At 55.6% G+C, this 17,161-nt stretch overlaps 7 protein-coding genes across 7 annotated transcripts; 4 read left to right on the top strand and 3 right to left on the bottom strand.

Annotated features, from left to right (window-relative positions):
- Positions 1-356: 356 nt before the first annotated feature.
- On the top strand, positions 357-2,200 carry BBK36DRAFT_1134770 (translation elongation factor precursor, mitochondrial). Its single transcript, XM_024892416.1, has 3 exons — positions 357-621; positions 686-714; positions 791-2,200. Exons 1-3 carry the CDS (start codon positions 444-446, stop codon positions 1,922-1,924), a joined length of 1,341 nt encoding a protein of 446 aa, XP_024751254.1. The 5' UTR covers positions 357-443; the 3' UTR covers positions 1,925-2,200.
- Positions 2,201-2,443: 243 nt separating this feature from the next.
- On the bottom strand, positions 2,444-3,378 carry BBK36DRAFT_1134767 (ribosomal protein S14). Its single transcript, XM_024892415.1, is given in 4 exon segments — positions 2,444-2,502; positions 2,514-2,779; positions 2,925-3,024; positions 3,215-3,378. The coding sequence occupies 3 exon segments, from the start codon at positions 3,274-3,276 to the stop codon at positions 2,771-2,773; spliced, it is 171 nt and encodes a 56-aa protein (XP_024751253.1). The 5' UTR covers positions 3,277-3,378; the 3' UTR covers positions 2,444-2,502; positions 2,514-2,770.
- A 491-nt stretch (positions 3,379-3,869) lies between these two features.
- On the top strand, positions 3,870-5,037 carry BBK36DRAFT_1139449 (ER-resident thioredoxin protein; the record flags this gene model as incomplete). The annotated part of the gene is made up of 2 exons (XM_024893312.1): positions 3,870-4,380; positions 4,442-5,037. The coding sequence occupies 2 exons, from the start codon at positions 3,870-3,872 to the stop codon at positions 5,035-5,037; spliced, it is 1,107 nt and encodes a 368-aa protein (XP_024751252.1).
- Positions 5,038-5,358: 321 nt separating this feature from the next.
- Positions 5,359-5,893, bottom strand: BBK36DRAFT_1167226 (hypothetical protein; the record flags this gene model as incomplete). The annotated part of the gene is made up of 3 exons (XM_024895022.1): positions 5,359-5,450; positions 5,514-5,616; positions 5,852-5,893. 3 exons carry the CDS (start codon positions 5,891-5,893, stop codon positions 5,359-5,361), a joined length of 237 nt encoding a protein of 78 aa, XP_024751251.1.
- An 828-nt stretch (positions 5,894-6,721) lies between these two features.
- BBK36DRAFT_1115110 (hypothetical protein) lies at positions 6,722-9,304 on the top strand (the record flags this gene model as incomplete). Its single annotated transcript, XM_024890097.1, has 1 exon — positions 6,722-9,304. One exon carries the CDS (start codon positions 6,722-6,724, stop codon positions 9,302-9,304), a length of 2,583 nt encoding a protein of 860 aa, XP_024751250.1.
- A 785-nt stretch (positions 9,305-10,089) lies between these two features.
- On the bottom strand, positions 10,090-12,319 carry BBK36DRAFT_1115244 (hypothetical protein; the record flags this gene model as incomplete). The annotated part of the gene is made up of 2 exons (XM_024890111.1): positions 10,090-12,022; positions 12,189-12,319. 2 exons carry the CDS (start codon positions 12,317-12,319, stop codon positions 10,090-10,092), a joined length of 2,064 nt encoding a protein of 687 aa, XP_024751249.1.
- Positions 12,320-15,293: 2,974 nt separating this feature from the next.
- BBK36DRAFT_1085639 (hypothetical protein) lies at positions 15,294-15,845 on the top strand (the record flags this gene model as incomplete). The annotated part of the gene is made up of 1 exon (XM_024888957.1): positions 15,294-15,845. A coding segment is annotated over one exon (552 nt), but the record flags the coding sequence as incomplete, so codon positions are not given.
- Positions 15,846-17,161: the final 1,316 nt, after the last annotated feature.

Raw genomic sequence — 17,161 nt, 5'->3', positions numbered from 1 at the left:
GCCATTTTGGGAGGATGGGCTTCAGAGGAGAGACGCAACTTGTGAAGCTGTTCATATACCGAATCGTGGATGAAATCTGGGCTTCAACAGGTGACGCATAAGATGAATTTGAATACCATTGTATTGTATTCTTTATCAATTCTCGCACATACGTACCTAGATAGCGCCTACTTGGATCATTCGTTCAAAGGCATCCTCCCCAGGAAGAGTCCCCTGTCACGTGATGCTTCCCGTACTTTATCGACAGGCTGCTGTCCAATCAGCATCGCGCAAAAGATCTCGATGCTGGTTGAGCTACTACAAAAATTTCGTCCTGCATTTGGCACCCCAGAAACGCCTGATGTGGCGCTGTGCATTTTTCCCCTCCCCCACCGTCAATATTTTTTTCTTCCTTCGTGTCGCCTTTTGATCTGGCATTGTGCATTTCAGAGCAGCGGTACATCATGTCGACGGCATTCAGATCCATTGCTCCGTTCCTGCGGACGGCCCGCCATGGGCTCAAGGGCGGCAGCATCAACCCGCTGCAGGCTGCGTTCAAGAACAACCGAAGCGCTGCTGGTGCTCTCAACATCGCTCGCACATACGCCGTCTTCGAGCGAACCAAGCCGCACGTCAACATCGGTAAGGCGCCCTTTGGCTCGGGACTACAGCGAGAGGCTTGGTGCTGACACAGGCTCTGCTATAGGTACCATTGGTCACGTCGATCACGGAAAGGTAAATCGCATCCTCGCAGCCTTTTAACGAAGCCGGATAGTCCCTCCCAGACGAGATGATATTGACCTTTTTCTAGACCACTCTCTCTGCTGCCATCACCAAGAGGCAGGCCGAGAAGGGCCTGGCCAACTTCCTTGAGTATGGCGCCATTGACAAGGCCCCCGAGGAGCGAAAGCGAGGTATCACCATTTCTACCGCCCACATCGAGTACTCAACCGAGAACCGCCACTACTCCCACGTCGACTGCCCTGGCCACGCCGATTACATCAAGAACATGATTACTGGTGCTGCCAACATGGACGGTGCCATCATCGTCGTCGCTGCCTCCGATGGTCAGATGCCCCAGACCCGTGAGCACTTGCTGCTCGCCCGTCAGGTCGGTGTCCAGAAGATTGTCGTCTTTGTCAACAAGGTCGATGCCATTGACGACCCCGAGATGCTTGAGCTCGTCGAGATGGAGATGCGAGAGCTTCTCAACACCTACGGCTTCGAGGGAGACGAGACCCCTGTCATCATGGGTTCCGCCCTGATGGCTCTCCAGAACCAGAAGCCCGAGATTGGCGAGCAGAAGATCGACGAGCTGCTCAAGGCCGTCGACGAGTGGATCCCCACCCCCGAGCGTGACCTCGACAAGCCCTTCCTCATGTCCGTTGAGGACGTCTTCTCCATCTCTGGCCGTGGTACCGTTGTTTCCGGACGTGTCGAGCGCGGTGTCCTCAAGCGTGATGAGGAAGTCGAGCTTGTCGGCAAGGGTGTCGAGCCCATCAAGACCAAGGTCACCGACATCGAGACCTTCAAGAAGTCCTGCGAGCAGTCCCAGGCCGGTGACAACTCTGGTCTCCTCATCCGTGGTATCCGCCGTGAGGACGTCCGCCGTGGTATGGTCGTCTGCAAGCCTGGCACCGTCAAGTCACACAAGCAGTTCCTCGCCTCCCTCTACGTCCTCACCAAGGAGGAGGGTGGTCGCCACACTGGATTCCACGAGCACTACCGACCTCAGCTCTACCTGCGAACCTCTGACGAGTCTGTCGACCTGACCTTCCCCGAGGGCACTCCCGACGCCTCTGGCAAGATGGTCATGCCCGGTGACAACGTTGAGATGGTCGTCACCCTGACCAACCCCAACGCCATCGAGACTGGTCAGCGATTCAACATCCGTGAGGGCGGCAGGACCGTGGCCACTGGTCTGGTCACCCGCATCATTCAGTAAATTTTACGACCAAAACAACCCTGGAACAGCGCGGAGTTGTTGGAATGGAAAAGATTAAAAAAGTATCGGACGGTTAACTGGGCCAGAATCATCAACGAAATGTACATTTAAAGAGTCTGGGCTGCAGGTTCTGGCGTTTGAGCCACATTTGAGCTCGTGTATAAGTTGTAGGACGAAGTGAGTGGGTGCATGAAATCTCCGCTTTGCTTCTTCCTTAATGTCTTGATATATATTGTACGTTAGACGAGAGCAGGAAGCAGGAATAGAACTGCAAAAAACAAGAAAAATCTCCTTATAGTCCGCTCGGTTTGACCTGTGACAGCTACAGCAAGACAATGCTCTCTTTCGGGCAACGCTTTGGGGAGAGGTTGAAAAGGGCTGCAAAGGATCCAATGCCGTGGGCAAATCACTCCAGAGACCGCCTGATGCCGTCATGCTTGATGAAAGCTCAAAACGTACTGTCACTTTCAGCCACAGACTGCGAAAGGTGCAACAGCAATAAAGGCAGGAAAATAAACTTTTTGGTCCATGAAATTCATAGATATCATCTCATCATCTGCTAGCATTGAAAGACAATGCAAAAACGAGACACCAGCACACCGACGACACCTGAACACACAGCAGGACGCAGATATTATTTTTCGAATGCAATGGTATTCGTCTATTCCTCGGAGGATGTTCGTCAGACGCACGATCTTTCCTCAAAACCAAGCCATCCATTAAAACTCCGGTTCCAGGCGGCCGCCCTCCGAGTGCTTTTTTGTGTGTGGCCATCGGAAAAACGCAGCTCGCATCCGTCAAAAATCCCTTTGTCCCTCCGCGGAAGCTCCCCCCGATACGACTCCTTTATCGGTACTAGAAGAACGAGACATGTTAGCTGGTGTTTCTCGGCATCGTCCCCTGCGTTCCGTCCTCCTGTGTCCCTTGACTCTGATCTTGGGGTTTCCCTCCTCTTTTGCCTTCTCTCAGATCGCATCGGGATTTGTTTCGGGATGCTCACCTTGTGGAAACCAATGTCCTTGGCCTTCTCACGGAAGCATTGACGGCACAGGTCGAGGTCGTACTTGCGGATCAGACCAGCCTTGTGCTTGCAGACGCGGCTATATTGAAGAAAAATCCAGTTAGCGTTCGTACTCGATGCAACGTATCGCGGCTCGTTCCCAATGTCCTCCTCCTTTCCCTCCTCCCTCTCTTTCAGATCGACATTCGCTTGAAGGTCATTCCTCCTGGAGACCTCCCCCAGATCCTGGTGAAAAGTGGAAAAATCAGGGCAGCATCAGGCGTCCATACCATTGGCGAGAGCCCTTGCCGTAGTTTCGCGGGCGCGAGTTCCAGACGCTTTCGTGGGACATGATTGCGGTTGTGGTGTTGCAGGAAGGTTGATTTCGCGAGGGCACAAGTGGGCGGAAATTTTGTGTGAATTTTGCTATGGCCTATCGAACAACCGATTGGAGGGTTGTCAGCCCCGGCGAAGCGGGCCACCAAAAAAGACTCCAAATCGGGGTCTGGGCGACTTAGGCGCATCACGTGAAAGATGCTGTGATGCGCTTATCTTCACGTGAAGCACTTGCCTAGAAGAGGAATGGCGCGTAGATAAAGAACAGTGAGGGAAAGCTCTGGTGGGGGGGGCGACTTCCCTCGGTGAGGAACGCCACTAACGTGCCGAGCTCCCCCGCCTGTGCCTGAGCCAACCGCCCTTCCTTTAAATCAACTTTGGCGCAAGCTGTCCTCTTTCTGCCCTTGATTTCAAAGCACCATTTCAGGGGACTTTTGCCGTCATTGTTTTCAGAAGTGGTGACTTTTCTTGGTATATCTGACTGAGCTGCTCGTTATCAGTAGCTGTCGAGCTCTGTCTGGTTTTGTTCCCACTTCCAGTTGATACCTAACCGCAATCGAGCGACATCACCAACTCCATATTGAAATCTTGCCCTTATCCCAATACGTCATGGTTTTGATCAAGAGCCTCGTGCTCGCCGTCCTGGCCAGCTCGGTGGCTGCCAAGTCGGCCGTTATCGACCTGATTCCGTCCAACTTTGACAAGCTCGTCTTCGATGGAAAGCCCACGCTCGTCGAGTTCTTCGCTCCGTGGTGCGGCCACTGCAAGAACCTTGCTCCCGTCTACGAGGAGCTGGCCCAGGTGTTTGAGCACGCCAAGGACAAGGTTCAGATCGCAAAGGTCGACGCCGACTCGGAGCGTGATCTCGGAAAGCGATTCGGCATCCAGGGCTTCCCCACGCTCAAGTTCTTCGATGGCAAGAGCAAGGAGCCGCAGGAGTACAAGTCGGGCCGTGATCTGGACAGCCTGACCAAGTTCATCACTGAGAAGACCGGTGTCAAGCCCAAGAAGAAGGGCGAGCTGCCCAGCAGCGTTGTGATGCTGAACAACAAGAGCTTCCACGACACTGTTGGAGGCGACAAGAACGTGCTGGTAGCGTTCACTGCTCCTTGGTGTGGCCGTAAGTGAAGCCCTGACCCCCCGACCAAGTGATGACTCTTGCATATTTACTCCTCTACTAGACTGCAAGAACCTCGCTCCCACATGGGAAAAGGTTGCCAATGATTTCGCGGGTGATGAGAACGTTGTGATTGCCAAGGTCGATGCCGAGGGCGCTGACAGCAAAGCTGTAGCCCAAGAGTATGGAGTCACCAGCTATCCCACCATCTACTTCTTCCCCGCTGGCACCAAGAAGCAGGTTGACTACCAGGGCGGCCGCCAGGAGAGCGACTTTGTCAAGTTCATCAACGAGAAGGCCGGCACCTTCCGCACCGAGGGCGGCGAGCTGAACGACATCGCTGGCACCGTGGCACCCCTGGACACTATTGTGGCCAAGTTCCTCACTGGCACCGGCTTGACCGAGGCTGCTGCTGAGATCAAGGAGGCTGTTGATCTGCTTACGGATGCTGCGGAGACCAAGTTCGCCGAGTACTACGTCCGCGTCTTCGACAAGCTGAGCAAGAATGAGAAGTTCGTCAACAAGGAGCTTGCGAGACTGCAGGGCATCTTGGCCAAGGGTGGCCTTGCCCCTGCTAAGCGGGATGAGATCCAGATTAAAGTCAATGTCCTGCGCAAGTTTACCCCCAAGGAGGACAAGGACGAGAAGGACGAGCTGTGAGATGTGAGCCGTGAGCTGTGAAAATGCGAGCCGCTTGAAACTGTTTGGCATGAAAGAGACGTATAAGAGACTGGACAAAGAAAGAAACAAAGTGTGAGAGAGGAGGAAAGGGAAGAACTTGTCTCCTATCAAGCGATAAAAAGCATCATGAACTGTATGAACCCTGGGTTTAGAGTTATCAGAACAACTATACGACGAGAAAGCCCAAAAGATATCCTCCAGAAAAGGAAAAAACAGAACAAAAACTCCGTGACGATTCAACAAGTTCCAACTCCCTAGACGACCGGCTCGAGCCTCAATCTAAGACATGTTGTCTCTCTATCATGAAGATTTGGGCGCGGAGCCTGCTTCCTTGTTTTTACTTTCTACCAGTGCGGCCTCGAGATTGTCGAGCCTACGAGACATTTCGTCCACTTGCGCCCATTCTGTCAGCATGTGGTATCCTTTGCTGTGAGGTGGCTCGCGTGGCTACTTACTCTTGGCGAATATCTCAGATGAGACGCCGGCAAATTTGTTGGAGAGGGAGTTCAAGAGCTCTTCGACGGCCGCGGTGACATCGGCGCTGCTGTCCTCGTTGGCCTGACAGGACTCGATTAGCCAAGTTATTACGGGATTCTTGGATCACGAAAGATATCCGTGGTAGTTGACATGACCAGTCCACGGGTGGTCAGTCGATGTGATGGAGAATGGTTGTGGCTCTGGTATAGTCGCTGACACCCAGGCGGTACCGGAGGTTTGATGCAGCGAGGGAAACTGTCGTCCAAGCCATGGTGCCGTGTAAAATGAAAATGGGCAACAGAAAAGGTAGACGTACAGGAGCTGGGTTTGAGGCGATGGAGTCGCGGTTTGATGCCATGCTGAAAGAGAGGCGAGACGACGATTGCAAAGGGATTTGGTGTTGGTCCTTTGATTGCGCAGTGAAGTGAGTCAGTCAGTCACTCGAGGTGTGAGCTGCGTACTCCGCTCCCTTGGGATGCTGCGGACAGTTGATGCCGGTTATATACTCGTATATGTGATGCGTCTTGTGTCGGCTTGTTTCAGCTGGAGTCTTGCTCAGAGTACAGGTAAAAAGGGGGGGAGAGACAAGTTCAAGGTTTTGTCCCCGAGACGAAGCCACGGCAAGGAATGAGAGGCTCGAGCTCCCGTCTGTTTGCTTGCAAGGAAAAGCCGTCCAGGGACATCCAAATGGCGGGAATTGAGCGGGGTGGGGGGGGGGGACAGACGCTATTGCTGGGTTTTACTGGCCAGCAGTCCTGCTGGCTCTGGAACCGGGAGAACGGGGGGCGCTGTGACAGCGCCAGGCGGCTTTCAGCGACCCCGTAGCGGCATCGCGGCGCTGCAGGGCAGTGCAGGTGTCCCCTGTAAGCTCAATTGAATGTTCGCTGCCCCGCCCCCAAGCTAGCGCTCTAACGGGTAGGGTGTTTCATCTCAACTGGGCCAGACATGGACCTTCGTCACCTGCACTCCTGAGCGTTGACGACATCGATCGCATCTACTTGGTACCGAGTGGCCGATATATCCAGCATTTTGATCTTTTCAACCCCTCCAGACTATATCCTCGCGGAACCTCGATTTTCCCCAGCATCACTGCCGCCTCGAGTACCCTCCCTTGTCCTCCGTCAACCGACCGCGCCTCCGCGACGAGTATCATGATAGCGGCATAGCCCGATCCCGCGGCCCCAGCATGCCACTGCCGGAGCTCCCCGCCTACAAGGTCCTATTCATCATCTTCGTCCTCTGGTGGCTGCTGCCGAGCAACGACTACCAGACACAGTCGGTTGCGCTATCGGACCTCGTCGTCTCGCGGCTCTCGCACTACCGCGCATGTCTCGATGTGCTGAACACGACTCGCTGGGGGGACTTTGCGCCTTCGGGAACGGTTGGCAACGACGCCGATAACGGCGACCATGCGAGCCCGAGATATCTCAACTTGACGGGATTTCGGGAGGAGGACAAGTTTTCCTGGCAGGATCTGGGCCGGTTCCGCGAACGTGGTCTGCGGCTCAGTCACCATGCCATGCCGGCGGTTGGCGGCGAGCAGCTCTGGGATGTGGGCGAAGGGGCGCCGGTCTGGGCCAACGCCTCCGGGGTTCTGCTTGGGCAGTGGGTGCGCCGCCAGGAGTCGCAGCCGAGGACATACGACAGCTACAATCTCAGCCAGAGCGTGCCGTCTATGCACTGGTTTGGGGACAAGACCGAATGGGGTCGTAACGTGACCGGCGGCACAGGCAGGATCCAAGTGCGGCTGACGGGGAACGAGACGGTGGCTGCATATGATCAGCTCCCCAAGACGGATGCCCCTCTTTCTGGGGGCTTGGTCCGCAATGTCAAGGCTGTGGTGACGGTGGAAGACACGGAGGGGACGGGGCTGAGCTGGGAAATGGTTCTTTTCGGGGCTCACTGGCCACGACAGGGAGTCGTCCTCATGACAACGACGAGCGAGAAGTTTGACGGCATATTTGGGCTCCCGCACCTGACCCCCGGGCCGGACTATTTCCAGTCCAGCCAGCGGCTTCTGAACCAGTCTCTCGAGCAGACGGTAGCTGCAAAGGAGAAGAGCATCTACTCCGACCAGAGCATACCTTGGAAGTCCAACTTTGACAACCCTCTCCACACCCGGAGCCCCTCTCCGTCTTGCGAGTACATCATGTATGTCCAGATCCATCCTCCCAGCAGACAGAGCCTGGGTCTCGGGCCCGCCGCTTCCGAGGGCGAGGACGTGGCAGATATGCTGCAAGCTATCGAGTCGGAGCTGGAATCACCCCTCGGAGCGCCCATCAAGCATATCCCCAAACTCCAAATGTCAGCGGTGCTTTACTCGCCAGACTGCAACATCTTCATGGAGACAGAGGGGCCGCCAGACTTTCCTGCGAGCGAAGCAGATCACCTTGTCGGTGTGAAGACCGAGGTCCAAATCAGCAGCATCAACCATTGGCTGCTGGCATATGCGGTGCTGGTGTTTGGCCAGGTCGTCTTGCTTAAGGGCCAGATCAGGGAGACGTACACCCCGTCGACCTTGGCCAGAGCCAGCTTCTGGACCATCAGCATGATGCTTATTGCCGATGGCATGACGTTCACCGCGGCCGCGTCCTGGGTTGCCACGGCTCATTATACCTTTTTGCCAACCCTAACCCTCACTTTCGCGTCCTTTATGTCAATGACCATAGGGGGCAGTCTACTGGCCAAGATTTACGAAGTCCAAACACCAGCTCCTCGCGCTCGCCGAGACGGGGCCCAGGGCGCAGACGGTGCAAACAGCGGCTCCGCCACCAGTACGGCCTCTACAGCACCGCTCACTCCTGACGGCACTGGCACAGCACCGGCAGCCGTAACAACCACGGGACCGATACTGCCCGGACCGGTCACAGCAGGGCGTGGCTTTGGCGACCCGGCCGTTGCCAATCTGGATGCCACCGCCAACATCATGGATGGCGCTTCAGCCGTGCCTGGTGTAGCCATCACAGCACCAGCCGCTGCGAGACTGGCTCCGCCGTCGACGCCGACGTTCCAATCGCTTATGGGCCGATTTCTGCTCCTCGGCGCCCTCGTCATGTTCATCGGCGGCTCGTCCATAGCGTGGTACATGACGGTGCGCTCCTGGTTCCTCAACATCTGCGCCTTTGTCTACCTGTCCATGTGGATCCCGCAGATACACCGCAACATCATGCGCAACTGCCGCCGGGCTCTCAAGTGGCAGTTTGTCATCGGCCAATCCGCCCTCCGCCTGCTCCCGCTGGCCTACTTTTGGCTCAAGCCGGACAACTTCCTCCTGACGCGGACCGAGCCGCGGGCCTTTGCCATGCTCGGTCTCTGGGTCTGGCTGCAGATCTTCGTGCTTGCTGCGCAGGATGCCGTCGGGCCGAGGTTTGGGATTCCCAAAGGCTGGATGCCTGACGCGTGGGACTATCATCCCGTCCTGCGGGAAGACAATATCGAGGCTGGAGGACTGCCCATCGGGCTGGGGGTCGAAGACAGTCCGGCTCGGGATCGCAGACGCAGCAGCAGCAGCGAGGACAAGGACAAAGTTCGGCCTCCTACCGGAGGCGGCAGCAGCACGCGGGCCATTGACTGCGCCATCTGCCGCGAGGTGCTCGAGGTGCCCTTTGTGAAGGCCGGGGAGGAAGACACGAGCGTGACGGGGGTGTTTGCCAGGAGGACGTACATGGTGACGCCGTGCAGGCACATTTTCCACACGCCTTGTTTGGAGAGCTGGATGAAGTTTCGGCTGCAGTGCCCGATATGCAGGGAGGAATTGCCTCCCATCTAACGGATTCCTGCCAGTTATTGTCTATGTATACACCATACAGCAAGAGGCTTGGGATATGGCCCATTTGACGAAGGAAGCGAAATAATGAAGATTTATTCAAAGGCGGGATATTGAAACGGCATTGTATATCAAGGAGTAAACGGGAACGGGAAGTATACATGGTGTCATCTTCGATAGATGGATGAACCTAGCAATCTTCCATAAAAGGGGGGATTCATATTGCTTGATTTAGTTTTGTGTTCTGTGGTAAAGCATGCTTTTTGACCACTTCGCGCGTGAGGCTCACATCTTTATTGTTTTCTGGGGATCCCCTGCAGAAGTCTAGAGAAGAATGAGTAAACATGACGGACAGTGAAAAGGGTGGTCTCGTGGTCCTCATAATTCGTAGATAATCACCACTCCCCTGAACCACACTACGCTTCGTATGCATGCAAATCCCAAAGATACATGTAGATAACTCGAACCAGAAATGCTCCCATGATCTAAACCGAACAAAGATCCAAAGCACAAGGACAAGACGAAAGAAACCATGGAAAAAAAAGCGTAACGAGAAAGTTCGCTGAGATAAAAAAAAAAAGGCATGGTGTAAAACAGTTTGTTGAAACAAAAAAAAATTGTTTCTTCCTTTTAGTTTCGTTCCATTTCTGTTATACGGAGTACGAGTCATTATATATTCATATTGTACTGTCCTGCATATCAGCTCTCAATTGACGATACCCATGACCATCCCTCAAGAAAAAAAAAAAAAAAAAAAAGAAGAGAAAAGATGTATAAGTTTGCCCTTTTCACCAAGTGATTCGCGTCGCCTTGTGTCGTCGGTCCAGCATCCCCTGGCGCAAATCTCGCGATCCCACCGTGAGCTTGGCGAATCTCGCTCGCAGGTCAAAGTCCACCGACTGCACCATGACTCTCTTCTCCTCCGGGATGGCCCGGCTGGGCAAAACAACGGCCTGTGCTGAGGCGCCAGCACCACCACCGTGCGCCTGCTGCTGTTGCTGCTGCATCTCCGGAAAGGGGCTGTCCGACTCTTCAATCTCCATGACCCATTGGGCAATGTTGGCCGCCAACTCGCTGTCCCACATGCCCTCGCGCCGGGCGCTGCTCCTCAGCAGCTGGATGGCCTCTCGCCGGACCGTCGGCTCGCGACACTTGGTGGCCACGACGAAGAGCGGCGGCACGATGCCGAGGTCTGCGGAGAAGCTGGGCTTGATGTTGTGGGTTGGGAACAACGACGACGAGCCTGCCGCCGCCGCCGCCCTCGGCCCGGCCCCGGGGAGCAGCCCGTGCTGCTGTCTGCACCTCTGCGGATCGGGGCATCGCTCGGTGGCCGCTCGCTTCTCGTCGTCGCCGACGACTTCCCAGCCTAGGCTGACAATGGCCTTGAAGTGGGAGAGGAAGGCGTCGAACTGGACCTCGGCGTCGCAGAAGATGGTCAGGAAGATGACGTTGGTGTTCACCATGAACATCTTGAGCGCGGCGATGCCCGACTTTTCGAGGAGGCTCATGTTGGGCTGTGTGAGCCTTGACTGGAAGATGGGCTCAAAGGCCTGCGACCACGAGTCGATTTGGCTCTGGAACGTGGCGCCGAGCTGTCTCCAGGATGGGGGTAAGGTGTACGAAGGCTCTTTCTTGGCGCGCTGCAGGTGTTCGATGAAGCGCAGCAGCATTTCGCATAGCTGATCTGACGCCAGGCGAGCTTCCCGTAGGGATGAGAACTGATAGGGGATGGGGCTGGACGGCTGGGGCGAGCCGGAGTCTGAGAGGGGAGAAGATGGGTCATGTAGGCTCTGGGGGCCCAGATGGATCACGTATGGATGGGGGAAATGGAAGGCCATGTCGTAGGATTTGGCCTGGATTGCTAACCGCGTGAATATGACGAGCAGATCCTCCTCCACTCGTTCGTTGGAAGACGGGGCTTGCGTCCGATCATATTGGATCCGAGCCAGGAGCCGCAATCCCGTCTGGATCTGGACAATGGCCTGGCGATGATCGCCGATGAAGGAGTCAAAGCAGGCCAGCAGGACGCTGGCCATCAGGCGGGTCTTGTTGGTCGCCAGCTTGTCGCCGCTGAGATCCATCATGGCCTTGCAGGCTTCCGAGTACTTTCTGATGGCCACCTGCCAGTGGCACATGACCGAGTCCAGGCGGCTCATGGCACCGGCGAGCGGCGGCAAGTCGGGTTCGCAAGACTGCTCGAGAGTCTTGTACAGAGCGCCGAGAGCGACGACGGCGTGACGAATGGCCGGTTCGAAGTGGCACTCCTGCAACACCCGCTGCGTCCAAAAGGTCGAGTCAAAGTACCCGGACAGCTCGGAAGCCGTCTGGACCCGGAACAGGTCGAAGTACAGACTCTCGGTGTGCATCAAGGCCAAGTTGTGAGACGGCTCGTACACAAACGGCAGGGGCACGGCGGCATTGGAGGCGGCAAGCTTGGGCTGCCGCTTGCGACGGTTGGCACGCCGAGGCGGCAGCAGGATCGTATGGCCCGTGAGCAAGAGGCTGGCGGTGGTGGACGTGGAAGCGCTCGCAATGCTGCTTGGCGAAGGCTGCAGTTGCGCGAGCCCAGTCGATGAGGGAGCCAGGGGCTTTGGGGCAATGCGGACATCGACGGCAGTCCTGAGTCCGCGATTGGGCGCCGGATAGCCGCTGCACTCTTTCTTGCTGCGGATGCACTGCGAACAAGAGGGACGCTTTTCATCGCACTTGATGCGCCGTTGTCTAATGACACGGAGCTGTTAGCAGATTGTCCGAGGTGGGTGTGTTTTGTGTACAGTATACGTAATATGGGAGGGAGAACAGGAGGGGAGAGAAGAAGAGCAAAGGGGAATGAGGAACAAGGGCCGTCATGATGATGCTGTTCAAGGCATTCCAAGTTTGTCCTCACTTGCAGTTCAAGCATCCCGTCTTGACCTTGGGGTTGCTTCGTCGCCCGCGCTTAGCCGGCCTGGCCGCCTGGCCGCCATCATCGCCGCCAATCGCCGGAGCCGTCGAAGTCGGAGGCGGCAGCGGCTCCATGCCGTCAGGATCGGGCGATCCGGTGGGAGTTGCGGCTGGGGTTTGATACGAGTCCTCGACGGAGGCCATAATCGCCGGCCTGGGACCGGGAGCAGCCATGGGGCAAGGATCGAGAGGACCTTTGGGGAGGGAGTGAAGCCGCTTGATGATTTCTATCTATGGCTGGGGAAGCGTCATAAAGGCGGTAGAAGCCGGTGCTGAGCCCTGTGAAACCGGAGGCACAGAAGACACGGGAAGCAAGGAGTACACGGCAGAGAACAGAAACCAAGGTAAGTATCGACCGGAAGCTCGCGAGTATCCAGACCGAGACCGAGACCGAGTCAGTTGAGTGATATGGCGGGGGTACGATCTGCTCTTATCGACCTCCTGCTACTAGTACCTGGATAGGTCAATTGACGGCGAGCTACTGACTGGGGAGCAGTTCCAGGATTCCCTTGGAGCGAAGCTCGAGTGGAGTCGAAGCGAGACAACGGCTTGCCGCTATTGTGACACAAGATGCGAGGGCATGCAGCAGCGATTCAGGGCGATTCAGGGTACAGGTACCTTGATCGATTGGATGCTGCCGCTCGGCACACGAGGTTGATGATGGAGGCGGGAGTTGCTGCTTTGCACGCCGGCAGGTGAGGGTGATGTCTGGTATGTCTGGTGCTTACATGTACCGGGGCTGGCTGGTACGACGCAGAGTGAGACGGATGGTTGGCCCTCAATTGCTGCGGGAGACCGGAGGGGGGATCAGAGGAGACGAGAGTGGGAAAGACGACATATAAGAGTTCAAAAAAGAGGCAGGGCTGCCATTGAATATCACGAGGTCCCTTGGTTTCGATTGGACATCGTGCAAGTCGGCGGGAGTACATGTCAGTGGCAGGTCAATTGTACTTGTACCTGAGCTTCAATCCCTCCTCACCGAGTTGATCCAGACAGAAAGAGATGCAGACAGACGGCTCGAGTCGCTGACGGCATGGGCAGCGATGAATGGAATCGTGTACTGCCTGGTAAATGCACGCACATGCCGCCGCCGTCATGCAGGTCCCCCTACAGCCCTCCAGGCAAGCCGGACAGGGCTGCTGCGGTTGGGTGTGTGGGAATATTGGTGGAAATACTGAGGCAAGGTAGGGATACCGGTAACACACCGCATGCAGGTTCCTTGGACATGCAGTGTCTACTAGGTGGTAGTACCAGGTAATACAGGGTGGGCATCGAATCGGCGGCGTGATGCTGCAGACAAAAGGTTCCTGAGGAGATACTACATGTAGATAGCTAACCACTGCTTCCAGGAGGGTTACTACTACTAACAAGGTGGCTCAGGCTGTTGAAGATCAACTAAGCTCTCCTGAGCAGCCGGGGCTTTTGTAGTGCAGCCATCAGGTTCCTCGTACATATGCCTCCGTCTTCATGTTGCTCCTCTGTCTTTAGGCCCGAGAGTGTCAGTACATACTCGTAAGTCGGAGAACCAGGATCCCGCCGGGGCGGTGGAGAGGCGACGCACGACGCTTCATTCATGTTGACTGCAGCTGCAAGTGGGCAGAGGACGGCAATCCACATAGCCAGGTCTTGATCCGGTTTCTTTGACAGCTCACCCCGGCTCCATCCTGTTGCGTTCTCATGTCGCAGCAACCAGCCGGATACCTGCCCGACAGGCGGCTAAATGGCCGTTTGGCAGCGTCCCGCCGCTGCGGGCTGGAGGCGGTTTGTCAGAGGATGAGACAAAGAGACTCAACTACACGTAATAGGATGCTGTTCGAACCGGCATCTCGATAGTAGTTATCCGTTCTGGGGCATCACACGTTGCGGTGCTCATGGGGCACGAGTACATCTTGTAGCTTTACTCGGGAGTATTTGAATGCGTGAACGAGACCTTTGAGGTCCTAGTCGTACATGTCCGTTCCATCACACGATGGCATACGATGCTCAAACGGACATGGTTCATATAGCTACCAACCAATTCGACCACCACCTAGTTGACAGTCTAACCGCATTGCAAAGTCGACTCACACGTAAAAGCAATCTAGTTCCAAAAAGTCCGCCCTATTCAGACGCACGCTGCCCTCCATGATGGACTTGTCAAGCTTGGCGGCCTTTCCTTGCACCCTCTTGTTTGGTCAATCCGATCTTTCTCAACACAGCCATGATCCCACAAGATACTGATGGGACCCACGTGTCGCTGTCGCATGACCGCAGCAATGCATGCTTCCGAGTTGCGTGTGTGTGCTGCTGCTTGAAGATACCTGTGAAGCCGGGAAAGGCACATGTACCTGAATAAGAGGAATATAAGCATGCCACTTGGCTGTTTCCCTTTGCCAGCATTTTCCAACCAAGTCAGCCATGATGAGGTACCGCCAAGAGTAGCCAGTGCTGTAGTCACGGATAGAAGCGAGGAATGGGAGTCTCAGGAGGGACGATGTGTCGTGGATGGAAGGATTGGCAGTTCGTTAACCGCCGTTTCCGCGATGTAGGGTAGCACATGTGAGGATGGCGGGCGACTGCGGCTGGCTTGGTCTACAGAGGCCAAAGGCAGCACATCTTGGATGATACTGCCTAGATCGCAATGCAAGTTATAAACTGATTCCTCAATATCAGAAGGATATATCCATTCAGTTGCAAGTTCCTCCATTCATCACATGTCAATGTTTCTACCTTTCCAACAGGTATGAAAGGATGATCTCAGAAGGTCGAGATGGCGGCCAAGGGAAGTTGTCTGATTGGCTCCATCCAGCCACTGGACCCGCAAAAAAGTTGCCATGATTTCAGCATGCGACTTCGGGTTTGCTCTCTGAAAGACAACCAAACTGAACCCAACGACGACTACAATAGCGACGAGCCTGTGCTGCGCCTTTGGAACCGGCAAAATCTTGCTATAGGACGCATTGGTGGTGCTTTACGACGCAACCGCTCGATCGATATACTACTCGGCATCGATCGCCATCTCGCCGTCACAAACAGACCGCAGCACAACTGCAACATCATGTCGCAACAGCAACAGCCCGAGAAGCCGCCGCTGCCGCCTCGCAATGAGTTCATACACAAGTCAGCGCTCGCCGGAGCAATCATCTCCCCCCTAGCCATGCTGCTCCCTCCCAGAAAGGCCGACATCCGGCTGCTCGTGCTGATGGGGACCTTTTCCCTCTGCACCAACCAGCTCGCCTACGAGTACACGGGGCAGTCCATCTACGCACGCTTCGGCAGCCGCGTGGGCTCAATATTCGACACGGGGCTGCCGGAGGGCGCAAAGAGGACGCAGCAGCTGCTGAGGGAGCAGAGGGAGAGGGAGGCCGCGCAGAGACAGAGCCAGAGCCAGAGCCAGAAGGAACAGGGCAAAGGCGGCGTGCTCAAGGACGTCTGGATGGGCGGCGAGGGGGAGGACTGGAAGGAGAGGAGGGCTCAAGAGCACAAGAAGGCGTTTGAGGAGGGCAAGGGCATGAGCGATATCATTTTCGAGCAGGTTGCCGAAGTCATGAGTGGTAGCTGGAGGGGGAAGAAGGACGACTCATCTTTGGATGATTCGCCGCAGGGGGAGAAGAAGAAATAGTGAGATGAGAGTACATTCATGATGTCTGATTGATGATGTTGATCGAGGCCCCATCTGGTCAACTACGACTTCTTTGTACCAATAGTGGTGGCATGTCTGTATGTACGATATATGGATGGGAAATGTATGAACATCTGATGCTAATGGCGGCTCTTTTCGTCATACAAGTGCAATCTACGCAGAGTACGAGAGGCTGCTAGGCTGCCTCAACTCCTTGAAGTACAACTACATTGACGTTCCAACTCGGTATAAAAGCTGCGGCAGGAGATGGTGTCGACAGACAAGCAGGCCATTGAAGCTTAATCGACACATCCTGGATGCGCTGTTCGTTCGCTGATCAAATTGCTAAATTTAACAGCCGCCGCGCCTTTGCACTGTGGCGTCCCCGCCAAATCATTAGCTGCGAGAGCTCGTATCTCACGTCGTCTGAGCCACCGATTCGTCACGCTGGAGGCACGGAAAGTGTCCTGATCGGCCTCGCACGATTCAAGGCTTTTGCCAACCTGCATTTCTAGCACGACGGAGCTGGTGTCACCGATGGTTTGTTTTGTATGTACGCGCTTGGTGAGACATGACGGAATGAGCAGCATGGCGCCAGAGCGTCTGTACAGTAGGTAGGTACGCTTCAAGACACGGAGAGAGAAACTGAGGCTCAACCTCAAGGCTTACTTACATGCGCTTCGGCCGTTCATTATTACAGTAGTAGACGGACAGAATCTAGTCAGCCAAAAGTCAGGGCCAACGGACGGGCTCCAAAATAGCAAAGCGCCACCGCAATCCAGTCGACCAGTCTCTTTGCCTGGCTGATCGACGGCCAGGCCCAGCACAGCCCGGCACCCCTGGCCCACCAACGTCAGCGGTGCTGTGCATGCCAACATTGACAGCTGTTGGTTCATTTATTGCAGCAAGAAGAGGTGCATCATCCGCTGGCTTGTGTATACCTTGTCCAGTTGTCCGGTTCTTGGTGCCTCATTGACTATTCGTTTCGTACTCTTTGACTTGGCAGCTCTTCTCCAGCCAGCCCACGATCCAGTTGAAACGCCCTCCGCAGCGCCTCGAAGCCTGAAACACCGGCAGGCCTGGACCAGTGCGCCGTTCAGTGGCAATTTTAGAGCCTGATCCGCCAACCGACTGCCCGCGGTTGAGGCGCACAGGCCCGACAGGGGATCAGATGTGCTGCGTCTGAGCTCCGCAGACTCGGTCTCTCTCCAGTAATTCGATACGAATCACGCTGCCGGCTGGATGCCAGTCCATCGCCCTCAGCTGTGCAGATACTTGGTGCTTCGTACCCACTACGTAATCGTCCGGGGCTGGCA

Source organism: Trichoderma citrinoviride, assembly GCF_003025115.1.
Source record: "Trichoderma citrinoviride strain TUCIM 6016 unplaced genomic scaffold BBK36scaffold_4, whole genome shotgun sequence".
NCBI lineage: Eukaryota > Fungi > Ascomycota > Sordariomycetes > Hypocreales > Hypocreaceae > Trichoderma > Trichoderma citrinoviride.
Note: the sequence above shows the minus strand (reverse complement) of the source record. Positions and strands in the feature narration are given on the sequence as shown.